Source organism: Microtus pennsylvanicus, chromosome 19 (genome assembly GCF_037038515.1).
Source record: "Microtus pennsylvanicus isolate mMicPen1 chromosome 19, mMicPen1.hap1, whole genome shotgun sequence".
Taxonomy (NCBI): domain Eukaryota; kingdom Metazoa; phylum Chordata; class Mammalia; order Rodentia; family Cricetidae; genus Microtus; species Microtus pennsylvanicus.
This window is the reverse complement of record NC_134597.1, coordinates 30,525,244-30,541,834: the sequence shown is the minus strand read 5'-3', so window position 1 is coordinate 30,541,834 and position 16,591 is coordinate 30,525,244. Positions and strand designations below refer to the sequence as shown.

Sequence of the window (16,591 nt, the reverse complement as noted above, 5' to 3'; positions counted from 1 at the left end):
ACTCAGTGAAAGCTGTTAATCTCACTGTTCTGGAGCATCACTGTGCAAACAAGGAGGGAGGAGGGAGCATGCAGTGTGGGTAGAAGAGGGGAGAAGGGGAGGGGGGGGAAATGAAGGGGAGCCAAGAAAAATGTATAGCTCAACAAAAATAAAGAAAAATGATAATAAAATAAAAAAGTATGTCATCATATTTTTGCATGCCTCCACTATGTTGGACTTCCACGTGTTATAATTTATGACTTTAAACTAAAGGACATAAAATGACAGTAATTTTTCCTTTCTGCCTCTAGCAGTTAGATGTGACAAAAATATGTATTTACTCATTTATTCAATGATTTTTTAGTTTTATTTTTTAAAGTGTATTGAGGTTTACTATTGATCATACAGCAAGTTGTTGTGAATATAATGCTTTTATGGACCTTAAAATCTAGTATGTAAGGAAATGTCAATCAAATAATTATGCCAACATATGAATAAGTGCCACTTAAGGTAGATAGTGAAAAAGAAACATGAAACATGACGGAAACTAGCAAAATAATTTGACTTGGGTTATGGGGCATTGAGGACTTGTTAAGGAAGTAACTGTTGATCTGATGACCAAGCTACAAATAGAAATTAGGCATATAAATTAGTCCAGAGAAAGATAAAGGATTTGGGTAAAGAAAAAAAATGTGTAGCGAGCCATTTTTGATGAGAATACCTGAGCAAACCTAGATGAAGTGAGAAACACACAATGCTGACATCAAGTTTATACAAGGCTTCAGCACAGGACAGCAAGTTCAGTGGAGTTGACCTGAGACCTTCCACTCTGCTTGAGAAACAGCAAGGAGAGCAGGGTGCCTGTCAGTCAGCTCCTGGATAGAAGCATAGCAGGAAGAGGCGGGAAGATTAGGGCTTGAGAGACCACGAATAGGAAGAGAACACAGAGACACCCAAAGACTATGCAAGAAAGACTTAAGGTTCTTCCATCAGCGTGAGTACCTAGCAAGCAGACCAGCCACTTGACCAGGTTTCTATTTTGAAGCTAGATAGAAAGGGAAAATTAAGGAGACTTAGGTAGGAAAAGTAGCCCCTCGCCCAGGAATGTGGGTGTAGTCTCTCTCCAGCTGAGAGTAAGATTTCCAGCACTGTTAACGTTTATTCGGAAGGCTGCTCTAGAGACAATGTTCTAGAAATATGCTACAAATTCAAGTGCTAACACTACAGGAAGTCATGCACAAAGGCCTAAGCGAACATGACCTTTGAGTATGGCCTTTCACTTTGCCCACTAGCATATGTTCAGTTTTCTATGAAATCTCACGAGCATCCTCTCCAGTAACCCTGTAATTGACTCATGATTTACCTTGTTAATTGGCAATCCCATCTCAGGCATTTCTGGACGTATCCTCTCAGATCATTTATTGCAAAGGGAGAAAGGGGAAGAATAAAGATCCTTAGCAACTATTTGAGATTAAGTTGAGAGCCACCAAAATCACAGTGGCTCACTTGTGCCTGTAACCCCAGCACTTGGGAGGTTGAAGCAGGTGGATAAAGTGTTGAAAGCTCATCTTGAGCTGTGTAGCAAGTTTAAGGACAGCCCGAGTTACATGAGATCCTGGCTAAAAAAAAAGAAACCAAATTAAACCAAGCAAATCATATTTATGGCTCTTGCTCAGAAACTTAAGATCCAGTGTCTCCTAAGAAGCCTGTTTATACTTGAGTATGTTTTATCCCCACACATACACCATGTCACTCTGTTAATGTCTGTGCTAAAGTCTGTTAAAAGGCTCTTCTTCATGAACTCCAGCTCTGTTTAATTCTGGCTTACCTGAAATTCTTTACTGCAGAAAACTCCCGCTTCACCTCAGTAGCGGTCTCCACATAGGGCTCCCTAGGCTGAGGCAGGGAGCAGCAGAGAAGTAGAAAGTCTCGGGCTTTAACCCACAACTACTGCTGATGCTGCATTGTGAAAAAGAGATCATGAAGGTGGACACAAAAGCAGGACACAGGCACTGGAACTTTACCCTGTAAGCCACAGCTTTGTGGCAATACACAGTTTACTAGAAATGGGTTAAATTAAGATATAAGAGTTAGCAAATAAGAAGCTAAAGCTAATGGGCCAAGCAGTGATTTAAATAAAAAACAGAAACAAAAGTAGGGAAACTAGGTGTGGTTGGCTATTGAGATGTTCTAAACCAGAACTAGAGGTAACAGTAGAAGTGCTGGGAAGTAGCTGGATGGACCTCAGGTGCATTTTGAAATTAAGATGAAATGAGGTTAGTTGCAAATAAGAGAGAGCTATAGGAGGGCTTCAGAGTTGTAGCCTAAGTAGTAAGAATGGTAATGCCATTTACTGAGAATCCAAGACAAGGAAGAGCGTATCAGTGGAGGAAATCACGTTCTTGACATCATAAGGATTTAAGATGCTTATTAGGTCTTCTGGGGAGATGCTGTGGGCAATTGTTTATGAGTGAAACTCAAAGAAGAGGGGTCATATTAAGTTAACAAGTTGGAAGGTAAAAGTTTATGCAGCAAGTACCAAAGCCAAGGAAACTCAGTACGGCCATCTAAGGACTGAATGTAGGTGGAATATGTGTAATGTAAAGATCTAAGCACCGAACTGTAGAACCCTTCAGCAATGAAACTTGAGAATAAGGAAAATCAAACAATGGAGACTCGCAAGAGTAAGCTGTAGAGTAGAAGACAGTGCCTCTGGATGAGGCGAGAGACCATCAGTTTTGAAGTTGCTGATGAATGTGAAACTTGATCATTGGCTATTGGATTCAGCCATGTGATGTCACTGATGATCTGGAAGAGTATTGGTTTTTGAAAGAACACCTGGAACTGGGCTCAAGAAACCAGAATGGTGTGCAACGGAAGTGACAAATAATAAGAATTCTCCGTTGAGCTTTCCCTGTGGGAGAAGAAATGGAAACGGATGTATGTCAAGGAGTCAACTAGTGATGTACTTTGTTGTTTTCAGCTCTAATTTTTCTGTGCATATGTGACCATGATACAAGCCAGTTCTGAATTTTATTTTTTATTTATGTGATTCTATATTATGAAGTTTTCTATATGACCAATCTCTACATTTGTGCTTCTTGATTTTACAACATTCTGTTGTGTTGTACTTCTTGTGATCATTTTCCCCACTTTGAGACGTTTAGATTAACCTAGTCAGGTGTATGCTTGCCTTTTTCTCCCATTAGAATTATTTCTTTAGGAACTACTTCCCAAAGTAAGCATACAAATTTAAGTAATGTATGTTTTACTCTGTCCTCTCTTTAGACGTCTGCTCATGTTGCTCTCTTTCCCTAGTACTTGTGGGATTTTCACAGTGAACGTGTCTTTTCTTAAAATTGGTGGAGATACTTCATGCCATGTCTCTCTTATCTTCTTCTCTAGTGGTTGTACAAGACAGAGAAGAATGCAATGTAGTATTGTGGATCACAGACATGTTATGGAATGTATCATCTAAAAAGCTTGGAGGGGAGAGTGAGGTCTATTATTGGGTCATAGACTCCAAAGCACATTGGGGCCACCTTGGGACCTTTGAGCAATTGCTACCCACAAATTTCATGGAGATTCACTGACATAGACTCTCTGAAATCATGCCCACATATTGTAAAATTTTTATCAGGCCACTAAGTAGGTAGCTCAAACTAAGAAGCAGAGCATTAGATGGTGGAAGGATACACTAAAGCCTCCTTCTTTTCCCTTCCAAAGGTTCATCTCTTTTAAATCAAGTTCCCATAAAAACTGGGGCTAAGTAAAAGTAGTGGTCTTTCTGTGAATGAAGCTGAGGCAAGACTGACCAGCGAGTCTCTGAAAACTTGCAGATGGTATACTATTGAGCAAAAGGAGTCTAAGGCCTGGGAGCTATTGGCCTGTAAGTCTAGTATGTGATGCTTACAATAGTCTGACTCCCAGGTTCTTACCTGTCCCTGCCTGCCTTACCTGCCCTTCCAGGACCTCACTGTGGCACACCTAGCTTGTTACTGTCAAAAGTTCTTGACATTTGCGTCACTGCAACAGTTTTATATTGGGCTCCTTAAGGTGGTTGTATTTCCTGTTATTATGTCGTGTGTAGCTCACAACTTTTCTAGTCAGTTTGCCGCTGTGAGATATCACGGCATCTCTGTGACTGGTGCCAGCGCTGAAGAACAAATATTTCATGAATGAGTCAAACCACAGGATGAAAAGGGATGGTTTTGGATAATTGGTTAGAAGTTTAAGTTGGATGGTAGGTGACTCCTGTAGCGGTTTAGATTGCAAGCCTAGTTTCTCCAGGGCATCTTCTAAAGAAATGCATTTGTGTTTTACTCTCTAGTGAGGTCATCATTTTGTGAGAACCTTTATGGTCCAGCCCCATGTCTCGTCTTTCTTTCTTCTGATAGTGCCCCACAAGAAAAGGAAAGGTCTGTTTTCCCACTACTATGTATGTTCGAACTGAGCATTGTTTATCAAAGGAAGATTACTACTGGGGGAGAAGAAAAAAAATCAGAAAAAAAGGCGCTTGAGGCCTTTGTCACCTATCTGCCTGATCACTGGTCTACAGGGTCACATCTTACTCTTGTTGTTTTGAGACTTCTTCACTTTCCTTGGATCGTGAAACACATCTAGCTCTGTGGTTCTCAATGTGTGGGTCACAACCCTTTTGGGGGTCAAATAACCTTTTCACAGGGGTCATTGAAGACCATTGGGAAGCATAGACATTTGCATTATTATTCATAGCAGTAGTAAAATTACAGTTGTAAAGTAACAATGAAAATAATTTTATGGTTGGGGGTCACCAGAACATGAGGAACTGTACTAAACAGTCGCAGGATAAGGAAGGTTGAGAACCACTGATTTGGATCCTAGGTCACAATATGGCCTGTGGATTTTCTTTCCTGAAACCATTTGAGACTGTTCACCCAGAAAGGAAAATGTATTCTATTTAAATCTGAAGAAATACGTTCATTGTTTAGCATGATAATTAGTGCTCTCTCCTCCTCTTCCTGCTGGAAACATTTGGTCTATATTTCTGTTTTTCTCTTCTAAGTTCTGACATCGGGAAGGCTGTTGTGTGGATGCTTCTGGAATGAGTTATCCTAAGAGTGGCTCAAATGTATGATGGACTTTAAATTACTTGGCTATCCTGTCAAGCTCTTTATTGAAGTCATCTTCTGTTGTCTGCCACAGACTGGGGTGGCTTAAGCCACAGGCATTGATTTCCCATCATTTTCAAGCCCAAAAGGTACAAGGACAAGGTGCTGGTACACTGAGTACCATCTTCCCATCTGGCAGGTAGATTTCTCTTGCTGTGAACTCAGGTGGCTCTTCCCTGCTGCAGGAGTATGCAGAAAGGGGAGCTCTCTTGAGTTCCTTCCTATAAGAGCATTGATTCCATAGTGAACACTCTGCCTTCATGACTTGATTGCTTTCCAAAGGCCTGTCCTAAAACCATCATACTGTGAGTTAGATTTTAATATACGAACTGGGCACAGGAGCATAGTTCAGCCCACAGTATCCTCCATCAAAAGAGAGCTAGCCCTTGTATTTCTGATATGGAATAAGATAGAAAACGGCAGGGCTTTTCCTATAAACTCCATAGGCTTAGTCTCATGTTCCTTTATGGTTAATCTAATATAGTGTTTTCTCCAATATTTCATTCTTTCAGCAAATAGACAGAATATACGATTAGTACATAAATTCATGTTCTCTATAGCGGTGTATCAGAAGAAGACCACAGAATCCTGTTTGCCAAATGACCGCCCTCCTCTCTATTGTACACTGCACATTTATGGGTAAAACAGGGCTGTGGCTCATTGTGTCGTACATCACAGCAGCCCTGCTCACCATCAGAAGTACGTATTCTTAGGCAGCAGACGAATTACCTAGTTAGTAAAATTTAGAACTGAGTGGGAGGCCTCACCAAATTAGCAGCATGTTTGGATTAGTAGAAACGCAGTGTGCTGCGAGTCCAGAGAGGCGAGCTAAGTAAAAGTGCGTTGTCAGCCATTCTTACCTAAAGCATATTAATACTATCATCCTCTTTCTTAGCTAATTCACTAAGTAGAGGAATTGTTTTTATATCTAACTTTGTCTCCTGCGTCATCACATCAACAGTGTAGAGTCTGGGTAATCAAGTTTTTACATGGAGCCCTTCAGAGTTGCCTTTTCCACACTCGCTGAAAATGGTTCAAGATGATACATCCATGAATAAGGCCTTCACAGACCTCATAGCTATCATGGCTATAGATGAATGTTCCCAAACACCATTTTCCCTTTCCAGAGTTTTCATAGGGTCAACTCCAGCCAGAATTTCCATACATAAGGTCAGCCCCAGCAGTGTCTTTGAAGATCCCAACTCCAGGGACTCACTAAGTGTCTTCCATTAAAAAAAAAAAAATCCAGAGTTGAAGTTCCTCCCTTGGTGCTGAAGAGAAAACTGAAGTGGGCGGGTCTTGTCTTACAGGAGAATGCTGTGAATGGGGAGCACCTGTGGCTGGAGACCAACGTCTCGGGCGACCTCTGCTACCTGGGGGAGGAGAACTGCCAAGTCCGATTTGCAGTGAGTATGTCCCACGGTACCCATTTAGTCTTCCCGGGAAACAGAGGATGTCTGCGGATGGCAGGGATGGAAGGAGAGTGGTTCCCAGATATCCTAGGATGGGCTTGGAAAGGCTCTAGCCTCATGGCGTAGACCTTCTTGCTTGCCTTTAAGGTTTACAGCTTCAGAATCAAGCTTTCATAGCTCCAGGTTGTCCATTCTAAGGCTTCGTTGGGTAGACTACAGATAGCATAGTTGATGCCCAGTGTCACAGTGGTCGTGAGGGTGTTGTGGGAAGGAGTCAGAGAAGAGGTGAATGTAGAGGAGGGAAGGTCATTTATGGTGGCTCGTGGAGTGGCAGAGGCCTGTGTGGAGAGGAAGGGGGCAGGACAGTGGCTATGGGGCGTGGGATTCCCGTGATGCGGGTGGAAATGGCTATGTGGGGTGTAGATGAGGTTTGCCTGTCTCCATACTTAGATCTGAAGAACACAGTTCCAGAAATGATTTGATAAATCAACAGCCAGATGAGTAGGGGCAGCTTTTGCTTATTAAAACTCACTTTGTGCCCCTATTTAGTACAACCTATGTAGGGTTTAAACTTATCTTCAGGAACTAGGTATGGGAGCTCTTACCTAAAATCACAGCACCGAGGAGGAAGGTATAGGATGACAGATTTGAGACCAGCCTGGGTTACATCGTTACATAATCTCGTTTTTCTATTACTGTGACAGAACATACTTTAGGAATAATGTTGTGGGAGCTGCGGGCTGTGTTCCTGCTGCCCCAGCTCCTGGTCGCCTAGCTAGCTTATGCCCCGAAATAACAACACACAAACTGTATTCTTTTGAACTCTGTTTGGCCCATTAACTCTAGCCCTTACAGGCTAATTCTCATATCCCGATCAACCCATCTCTAATAATCTGTGTAGCATCAGTCTTACCGGGAAAGATGCAGCATGTCTGACCTGGCAGCTTGCTTCATGGCGTCTGCCCGGGAGAGGGGAGCATGGCCTCTGAGCTCACTTCCTCTTCCTCCCAGCATTCTGTTCTGTTTACTCCTCCCACCTATGTTTTAACCTATGAGGGCCAAGCAGTTTCTTTATTATAATTAACCAATGACCTTCCTCCATCAGAGTAAAGGCTTATTAAGTTTACAATTCCAGGTCACAGTCCACCACTGTAAGGGAGTAAAGGCGGGAGCTTAAAATGTCTAGTCACACACACAATCGAGAGCAGAGAGAGAATGTGAGCCTGCATACTTACTTGTTCTTAGTCCCCTACTACACTTGTATTGTCCAGGATTGCCTGCTTAGGGAAGGCTGGCACCCACAGTGGGCTGGGTCTTCCTGCCTCAGTTAAAGTCATTAAGACAACCCCATAGACACTGCCCACCAGCCAGCCTGACCTAGACAATCCCTTATTGAGGTACTCTCTTCTCAGTTGTTCCAGATTGTGCCAAGGTAACAATTACAATTAAACATTAAATTATAGGAAGACAAAAGATATAGCTCAGTAGTAGAATATTTGATGAGCATGTATAAGGTCCTAGGTTTGATTCCCAATGCTGAAAAAAAGAAAATAAACCATGAAGAAAGATCAGTGACCATACAGTAAGTCATGGAGCAACTGAAAGTTTAATGTTGAGAAAGTAGAATTAATTTTTGCCTACATTTTAAAAATTAACCCAAAAATAGAGTGACAGAAAAACTTGGAATAGTAAAGAACAAAGAAGAGAAGACTTCTTTCCAATTTAAGAAAATGATGTCATAACATATAGAGGATTTTTATTATATTTTTATTATGCATGAAAATGGTCTGAGGAAAATGTAGGGCAATCAAATAATATGTGAACGTGTTTCTGTAGCAAAGAAGACTGAGCTTCTGTAAGAGCTTCTAGAAGAGAAAGGAGCCTGAGGGCTTCTGGGTTGCTAAAACTGCCAAGTCTCAAAAACCAACACTTGCTCCAACACCATGGCAGCTTTGGTCCCCTTATTAGTAGATAATTGTTTAGAAAAACTGTGTGCCTTTTTAATGGAAGTCAAGTTTGTTTAATGGACATAGGGAACAACAAAAGGCCCTGGAATGGCTCAGATGAGCAGGCTATGGAATTGAAGACAAGGATTTGAGACTCTGTGTTTCCAACCTCTGTGTGACATTGAGGATTCATGACCTTTGGGTCATGGCTACCTTCTAGACAGAAAAAGAGAGAAGGATTAAATTGCTTTTAATTTTGTTTCTAATTTGGATCTGTAATTAATCGTTTGCATTTTTTTCTAATCTTGTTGTGAATTTGATTGATTTAAATATCAGCATTTTAACTTTATGCATATGTAGTTTTAATTAAAATATGATTGCATGGGGTTTGGTTAAATTAACCAAATCTGTGAGAAGCTCAGCTGTTTGGACTAAAATGCTATAAATAATGAATTAACATGAAGGTCTTAGATAATTGTATAAACATTGGTCTTGGGATAGCAGATAATATGAAATGGAAGAAAGGAAGGTGAGCTTTGCATTGTACATATGCTCTATGGATACAACAGGTGGACTGGCTCATTACCTAGTCCCACCCCTCTCCAGACTGCTCCCCTTGGTCCTTTTCTGGGCACTCATTTCGGGACAGCTGCTTGCCACGCTTCTCTTGACAAATATATGAATTAATGACAGGCACCTCCTTTTCCCAGCATGCCCCTAGGTAGGGCAGGCTGATCTGGAACTGACTGGGTAGCTGGTGCTGAGATCCTTCTGCCCCAGTTGCCCTAGTGTGGCAATTACAGGTGTGCCGTCACACGCAGTTCCATCCTCCTCCTCCTCTCTGTGCACAGTTAGCGTTTCTATCCATCATTGTTGGCGACCAGGACCTCTAGGCCAGGAGAAACGCAAGGCAGGTAAGGAGGATGCTAGCAGGCGATCCAGGGTGGGGCTGTGAGAACTCTGTGCCCTTTCGCCTCCGTCTTTGAGTTTACTACAGGCATTTAGCTCTCTCAACCCCATTTTAAAAATGTCAGCAAGATGAAGAGCTATCTTCCGAAAAGATGTTGCTTAAGCCAAGTCCCAAACAAATGAGGAGATAGGAAATGCCCCGTGTGTTTCCTCATGGCAAGGTCCTTATTGCTACTCAGTGGAGTCTCCTCCCCTGCGAAGTGGGGGAATGCTGTGCGAGAATTGGTGCAGTGCACAGGCGGGAAGCACTTGGCATAGGACTGCCGTAGGGAACAGGAACAGACAACACACTAAAGGAAATATGTTGCCAGTCTATGTATGAGACGTAGAAACAAAGCAGCCCTGAGGAGGGAGTCAGCCTCATGGGCCTTTTTAATTAACCGAGGCTGATAAAGCCATGAGCCCTCCCATGGCTGGTTTAGGCTGAGATGGCTTGTCACATGACCACTTGGTAGGAATGTGAATGAATCATCAGCGCATAGCTGGCAGTGTGCGGCAAAGGCATCCGGGACCTTCTAGCTCTCCACCCAGTTCAGAGTGTGATGTGAGACCATCCTGAATGCCGCGCATTGGGAGAGACGTTGGAAGGCGATGGAAGATCAACAGGAGAGTGACCTGGTTGATAAAGAAAACAACAATTAAGGAGGGAATATGTAGAAAAAGGCCTACTGTTATTTAAAGAGCTGCTTTGAATGAAAGGGAAGTGACTTTCCATCCATAAGGAAGACAGAGAACTCCAGATTCATACCCAGTGTCTCTAACAGCGGTTATGACCCTCCAGGGAGCATACGGTCCCCCTGAGGCACTTGTGAGCAATTTTACTATTCGCCTCCCTGCTCCAATTGCTGACTCAGCTCTGTCTGGAGCTGGACTTTTAAGCAAGTGATTTTCAAGAAGCACCTTAGATACTGTGGTGTGGGTGGTACGCAAACCTAAGTCTACGAGTCTGTAGCACAGACTTGTTCATGTGGGTACTTAGGTGCCTGGAGACATCGCTCTAAGGATATGGATGTTTAGGTGTTCTGTAGATGACCATCTTGCGAGGATGCTGAAGAAAGGTGATGGGTGACTGCTTCCAGAAGACTTCAGACAAATAAAGATGCTCTGCTTGCAACTTCCATAGAAGTGAATCCATTTTTGTGAAACAGCATACACATATAGATTATGTATTAGATTTATGCTTCCCCTCTTATGCCATCTTTGAAGAATGACTACCAGTTGGCATTATTGTAGCCAGGTACTACCAGATGACTTCAGTCAAAAGAGAATAGCTTTCTGGGAGAGGAAGGCACCCGTCTCTGAAGACAGACTCTTCCCACCTCGCCCTGTTTTATCACGTGAGGTTGACAGGGAAATCCCTGTGGCTAGATGTGGACGGAGGCTGTTTCACAGACATGGAAATTGTGCTCATTATGTGTGAGGGGGCTTGAGGAGAGAGGCATTTTCAGAGAGAAAGAAGAACACGAGAAAATTAAGAGGCAGAAGGCAATCAGGGCAAGGCAGCCGTCACGGTGTGGGAGCACACCGAAGGTGTTTATCGTCAGAAGGAATGGGCAGGGTGGAAAGGACAGATGGGTTCGGCTATGCCTCCATGATTCTGAACCAAAACAGGGAGCATGCTATAAAGGTCAGAGAATGCACAAAGCGTGACCACATACTGTGTTGTCTAAACCAAGGCAAATTTAAAGGTGAACACGGGCTGCTGACGCCAGTGGCGCTGGAGGCCAGGGGCTGAATAAGAGCTGTATCAGGGATACTGAGATGGTCACCCTAATTTACACGGACATTGGGTCATCTATTTAAAACCAAAGCTGGGGCTGGGGATGTAGGTCAACTGACGCATGCTTGCCAGCGTGCATGAAGCTCACATTTAATTCCCAGCACTGCCAAGCTTAAATCCAGGCATGATAGTGCAAGCATGTAAACTCAGCATTGGAAGGGGGAGGGTGCAGGAGAATCAGAAATTCAAGATTGTCCTTAATGGTATAATTAGTTTGAGGGCCAGCCTGGGCTACCTGTGACTCTGTCTCAATGAATAAATGAAAGCCAGGATGTACTGCAAGGGCAGAGCCTCCTGGTGCTGTGTAGATTGATGCTTCTGACTGCTGCTGGTGAATGTGGCAGAAAAGGCTGCGACTGCAGGTGACTGGGGACTGTCAGGGGAGTGTTTGCTTTGGATCCTCAGTACGGAATCACATTTTCTCGTGGATCTCTGGTGGCAACATTCAGTACTGTAGAATCTGTGCCAACATTTAATGGGATTAAAGTTATTCCCAAGTAATCAGATTTCCCAAATCAGTAATCTTGCCTTCCTGTCTTCCTTGCTTCCTTCTTCTCCTTCCTGGTTTAAGAGAAAGGAATGTACAGAGAATGAAATTGGAGCCGAAATCTCTCTGTGTGATTGTCAGGAGAATAACTTGAAGTACAATTTCACTCTAGTTTGGTGATTTTTATTTTTAAAAATTTAATGACATTAATTAATTTCACGGAGGCTAGGCTATGTAGCATTCTGTCATGAAACCAGAGAGAAACCTGTGGGATCTTACCCTTCCACCGTATAGGTTCTTTAGAAAAACCTCAGGTTGTGAGCCTTTGTGTTAAGTCAACCGTCTTCCCATGCCAGATGAAATTTGCTTTATATTCTTTCTGCATTCATTGATTCTCTTGCTGTGTGTGCGTTGAGGACCCAGTACCACGGAACTTCATGAGTGTTGGGAATGCAAACTAGTTAGCTGCTACTGTGGCAATGCCATTGTTCAGTGGGAACTGGAATAGCAAGTATTCTATTATTGCCGTGATGGTATGCAAAGATGTACAGCCATGTGTCCCCAGATGATCTTAGCTCTGTTCTAGCCATCCATGGAGAACACGCTAGTGCACACCTAATTTCAGACTAGAAAGAGACATATATATCCATCTACAGACTTAAACAGCAGCCTTGAACCTGTGGTGCTGGGCAAGCAGAAAAAGGTAGTGTGTGGGTGGAGAGAACTCCAGGTGGGCTGCTTTAGGCTCGTGAACTGACTGAACTTTGACCATTATTTCACTAGTTTTTTTGTTGTTGTTGTTGTTACCATATTTGTCTTTGTACATCTGAAGAACTATTACAGAGTTTGCATTAGGGATTCTCAGTTGTGGATGAGTGTTGTAGTTAAACAATAAATGTCCCCCAGAGGCTCCTATGCTTGAATACTTAGTCTCCAGTTGGTGGCACTGTTTGGGGGAGGTTCAGGTAGTGCAGCCTGGCTGGAGGAAGTGTGTCGCTTGAGGCTTTAAAAGGTTATAGCCTCGATCTACCTTCAGTTTGCTCTCTGCTTCCTGTGGGTAGGGTTGAGATGTGATCTCTCGGCTGCCTGCTTCTGCTGCCCTGCCTCCCTCACTATTACAGACATCTAGTCATCTGTAAGAATAAGTCAAAATAAACTCTATCTTAAGTTGCCTTTGGCTGTGGTATCTTATTACAGCTACAAAAATGTAACTAATACAGAAACAGGGTTGTTGTTCTTGAGAACTTGATCTTGCTTTTTGTTGTTGTTGTTTGCTTTCTTTCTTTCTTGTTTGTTTGTTTGTTTTGAGGAATGTGGAAAACATTGGACTAGAAAATTGTAAGCAGAACTCAACAGTTTATCCTAACAGAAGCCCGGAAGACTGTAGTGCTAGAAGTAGTATGGATTGTGGAGGCCTGGGTTGGAAGTTTCAGAAGGAAAGAAGGATTTTATGGGCACCTGGGCTGAAGGCCACCCACAGGATGCTTTAGCAAAGAATCGGTTTGCCTTCTGCCTGTATCCTAAGAACTTGCATGAGGCTAAATGAAAAGTAGTGGAGCAGCTTCTTTGGTGGAAGAAATTTTAAGACAGCATCAGATGGAATCTTTAGCAAGGTTATTATTAGGCTTATGCAGGTCTACAAGGAAAAAACAGCACCTAGGGCAGAAAGAAAATGCGCAGATCTTAGAAGAGAAGGTGAAAGGCCTCGGAAGAAAAGGTTCCAACCCTGTCGTGTGGTGAAGAAAAGATTGTCATTGTTGAGGAGGTTAATGCCATTAAAGAAAAGCCTCCTACTCTGCGTTGAACTAGGAAAGGTGCCCCCAGGGAAAGACCCACCCGTCTAACCTTCCATGTGGGAAAGGAAAAGGCCTGAGTTTACCATTTCTAGAAAGCATTACAAAGCTCCTATAAATATGAGCCAAGGGAGCAAGAGTTCTTCCCAAGTTGGCAGCCAAACTTGGCAGTGCCTTCTGTGTAGCACTTGCTTTTGAGGCATGAGAGACGCCAGAGGGAGAGGGTCGTGAATTCTTCCTCTGTGGTTTCAGAGAGCCACTGAAGCTGGGTAATACCAGGCAGGGTTGAAATCCCTGCAGGGAGCTGCGAGCAGCCGTTGCATGAAGCTGGGAAGGTAAAACCTGGGCTGCAGTGGAAATCCAAGATGTGGGAAATGCCAGATCTGTGAGACATATGCCCAGGAGAACCACACACAAGGAGTATAAGCCGCTTGAGGGAGGTGTATGTTGTAGGCAGCAAAGCTGAAGGGGCGGAGCTATTTAAGCTCTCTGCTAATAAAGCCCCTGATCCTGGACTTGATGTTTGCCCTGCTGGGTTTTGGACTTCCTTTGGTTCTCCTTATGCTCACATTCCTTCCTTCTGGATGAAAGTGTATATTCTGTGCTTTTATATGTTTGGTGTATGTAATTTTTTATATGGGTGTCTTGGGTTTCTGCTGTTGTGATGAAACACCATGACCTAAAAATAAGTCGGGGAGGAAAGGGTTTTTTGGGCTCACACCTCCATATTGCTGTTCACCATCAAAGGAAAGTCAGGACGGGAACTCAGATGGGAAGAACCTGGAGTCAGGGACTAAGCAGAGGTCATGGAGGGAGCTGCTTACTGGCTTGCTCCCCATGGCTTGCTCAGTCTGCTTTCTTATAGAACCCAGGACCGCCAGGCCCAGGGGTGACACCACCCACAATCAGTCACTAATTAAGAGAATGCCTTATAGGCTAGTTTACAGCTGGATCTTATGGAGGCATTTTCTCAGCTGAGGTTCCCTCCTTCAGATAACTTGAGTTTGTGTCAAGTTGACATGTATAACAGGGAAGTTATCATTGAGAGATTGCCTTTAGGTTCAAAAGAGACTTTGGACTTTTAAATAGTATTGAGAGACTGTTAAAGACAATTAGGACTTTTGAGTTAGACTAAATACAAGTCGCATTAGGGTGTGTCCATGCGCCGGCCAAGAGCAAGAGTGAAATGCTGGCATTTTGAATGAATAAAGTTGTGCATAAGCTCATGTGTTTTAACACCGAGTCCCCAGTTGGTGGCGCTGTTTGGGAAATTTTATGAGACTTTTAGGAGATGGAGCCTTGCAGGAGTCAAGTGTTCACCAAGGACGGTCTCTCCCCACATCTGGTTCACTTCCTCTGCTCCCTGTATGTGGTCAGTGCTCAGCTCTGTGCCCATGCCTCCACTGCCACTCTTCCTGGAAGAATAAATACCAAGAAACCCTTTCCTCTGTAAATCTCCTTTGGTGGTGACATTGCACCACACGAGCAGACAGCAACTGATACAATGAACTATCTAGTCACTTCTGCCATTTTAATTTTTACTTTTGTTCTTTCAGAGTTAGGATTCCTAGGTCAGATCTGCCTCGTGAGAGTCCTCTCTGCGTGGAATAAAGTAGCAAGATCATCTTGGCAGGCTGTGCACTGTCAGGGTAGAGAGCCTCTCATGAACTTCAGAGAGGCCAGGACCAGTCGGGGAGACTGCCTTTGGCACCTGGCAGATGGTTACACCTTCCACTGTATACTCATGAGAGGTATACTGGTGTCACAGTGACCAGAACTCCTTAATGAAACCTTACTTGACAGCCATGTGAAGCTCGATGGCAGTCCTTTAGGATAAGGTCATACTAGGGGAGGTACACACTAATTCTAGGTGAAGAGTATCCTTATGAGAAGAACACACACGGAGGGGACCATCTGACAATGGAGGCAGAGGCTGGACTGATGCAGGTATGAGCCAAGGACAAGGGGGCCAAGAAGCTGCTCTCAGAAGCTCTGGGAGAGGCACAGAAGCTTCCTCTTCAGCAGCACCTTCGCCTGTGACGATGCCTTGATTTTTGTACTCTGACCTCCGTGACTTTGAGAGTAAACATTTGTGTATCTTTGTCACCCAGCTTGTGGCACTGAGGGCACTGCTCAGAACTGAACACTCCAGCTGTCCTGTGAGTTGCGTTAGCTTGTCTAGCTAGACAGACGCCTCCCCTAGCACACAGGCTCACAGACACTCTCCAAGAAAGACAGCGGAGCAGTCTTGAGGATCTAGGTGGAGGGGATATGCTTTTGGAGAAAGCAGGCAGATAGACAGGTCCGTGTGAGCTGCGGGGAGAGTAGGTGGATGGTTAGGTGACTGAGTGCACGTAGGTTGAGTGAGAAGGAAAGAAAACTGGCAGACTTCAGAACGCTCCTACCAGATATATCGTGTCTATTTTTAGGTCTGCTTCTGTCACCTTGTTTTTGTGGGGCGGCTGATGGGTGATGTTTTCTTCCTTCATTCTTTCCTTATGTGTAAGATAAGGTGGAAAGCGCTAAGCCTTGTGACACCTGACCTTCACTCGCAGCCATTTTCATTGTTCCTTATAACTTAACAAGCATAGTCTTGCTGCGAGAGCTAATGGGTTGCCCTTGGGAGGCTGTGTGACATGGGATTGGCTGAGAGATTGGGATACACAGATCTATGTTTTCACTCAAAAGAACTGGGTGAAAACTCAAGACCTGCTTGGCTTCCCTGAGTCTTGGCCTCCTCTTTGATAGCTGCCCCTAGCGTCAGAATCATGAAAGGAGAGGGCGAGTTAGCCAATGTCCATAATCTCCATCTTCCCCTTCCGTTCTTACTCCTAGTTCAGTGCCATTGACTTGGAGTCAACAATAGTTGGGTATTTTGTCAGACATTGGTTTTAGCAAGGTCTAAGGTTTAGTATGAATCTTTGTGGTCCTCCTCCTGGGGCTGCAACACCTTCATTTTGTTCCTGTGTGTGGTCTTTGTGGTGGGCCCAACCACGTGCAGCAAATGGCAGTATCCCTTTATGGGACACATCTCACAAAGTGTGTCTTTGGGAGTGTCAGAGGCCTCATTACTCC

General features: G+C 43.8%; 1 protein-coding gene across 9 annotated transcripts in view; it reads left to right on the top strand.

Moving 5' to 3' along the window:
* Dgki (diacylglycerol kinase iota) overlaps positions 1 to 16,591 on the top strand; it is a 450,455-nt gene that overhangs the window by 156,348 nt on the left and 277,516 nt on the right. For all 9 annotated transcript variants that reach the window (XM_075953818.1, XM_075953817.1, XM_075953819.1 and 6 more), the window contains exon 3: positions 6,440 to 6,535. In XM_075953818.1, coding sequence (XP_075809933.1) covers positions 6,440 to 6,535 — 96 coding nt within the window. The remainder of the gene's footprint in view (positions 1 to 6,439; positions 6,536 to 16,591) is intronic.